This window comes from Mastomys coucha, unplaced genomic scaffold, assembly GCF_008632895.1.
Source record: "Mastomys coucha isolate ucsf_1 unplaced genomic scaffold, UCSF_Mcou_1 pScaffold21, whole genome shotgun sequence".
In the NCBI taxonomy this organism is placed as follows: Eukaryota; Metazoa; Chordata; class Mammalia; order Rodentia; family Muridae; genus Mastomys; species Mastomys coucha.
This window is the reverse complement of record NW_022196904.1, coordinates 25,270,801-25,271,794: the sequence shown is the minus strand read 5'-3', so window position 1 is coordinate 25,271,794 and position 994 is coordinate 25,270,801. Positions and strand designations below refer to the sequence as shown.

The 994-nt window shown below is 48.7% G+C and overlaps 1 protein-coding gene across 1 annotated transcript in view; it reads left to right on the top strand.

The window, feature by feature from the left end:
- Uba2 (ubiquitin like modifier activating enzyme 2) overlaps positions 1-994 on the top strand; it is a 28,259-nt gene that overhangs the window by 20,676 nt on the left and 6,589 nt on the right. The window contains exon 13 of the mRNA XM_031386165.1: positions 21-176. Coding sequence (XP_031242025.1) covers positions 21-176 — 156 coding nt within the window. The remainder of the gene's footprint in view (positions 1-20; positions 177-994) is intronic.

Here is a 994-nt window from a genome sequence, read left to right as displayed (position 1 = left end):
TTTTTTTTTTTCCTCTGAAGATTTTTTTGAATAAGCAGCCAAACCCAAGAAAGAAGCTTTTGGTGCCCTGTGCACTGGATCCACCCAACACCAACTGTTACGTTTGTGCCAGCAAGCCAGAGGTGACTGTGCGGCTGAATGTCCACAAAGTGACTGTCCTCACCTTACAGGATAAGGCAAGTGCAAGGACTGCTTCTCGATATTTTAGCAGTGAGTCCAGGGTCGGATTTCCCTGGACAGTACTGGCTGTTGGGTGAATAGAGCCTCTCGTGTGGATGGTTTCCCATCCAGATCCCCACCAGCCTCTGTCTGTGTTTCCGGGACATCTGTCTTGGCTAGAATACATATCACAGCCATGTCTGGGTTGATAAGCAGGAGACAGGCAGAAGGTGAAGTCCAGATTTCTGAGAAATGACACGTCCTGCAGTTGGCGTGCTTGGTGTGTGTAGGTGTGTGTGTGAGAGCCTGTTCTCAGAAGTTGGGTGAACATATACGTGAGTAAAGCTGGATACCTTCACTTTCTCTCAGGACAAAGACCCAGTAGTGACTTCACCTTTGCAGGGTTTGTGACTTGCTGTTTCCTGGGACACGGTGTTGGTTGGTATTTATCGTGGGGCTGAAAGGACCCAACGCAGTGCTGACACTCGGAGAGTTTCCATTTTTATACTAGGTGGGATTTAACAGTGTTGTCTCTTATGTTGCGTCTTGGAACATAAAGGGAGACACTGAAGTGGGAAGGTTAACTGAGGATCCAATTAGGCATTCTTTTTGTCAAATACTTTCTATTATGGCAGGGTTGACATGGAGACTGAGGTAAAATGTGACAGACGTGAAGCCTGAGCCTAGTGTGAGGAATGGGGGAACCTCTCCAGGCTCTTAGGCTGCACCTGCCCTGCATCCATGGGCAGATGTGGGGTGGGGTTTGGGTGACCTCTTGGCTTCCTGCAGTCATGTTTACCATGTAGATAAGACTGTGTGTGTGTGCACGCGCACG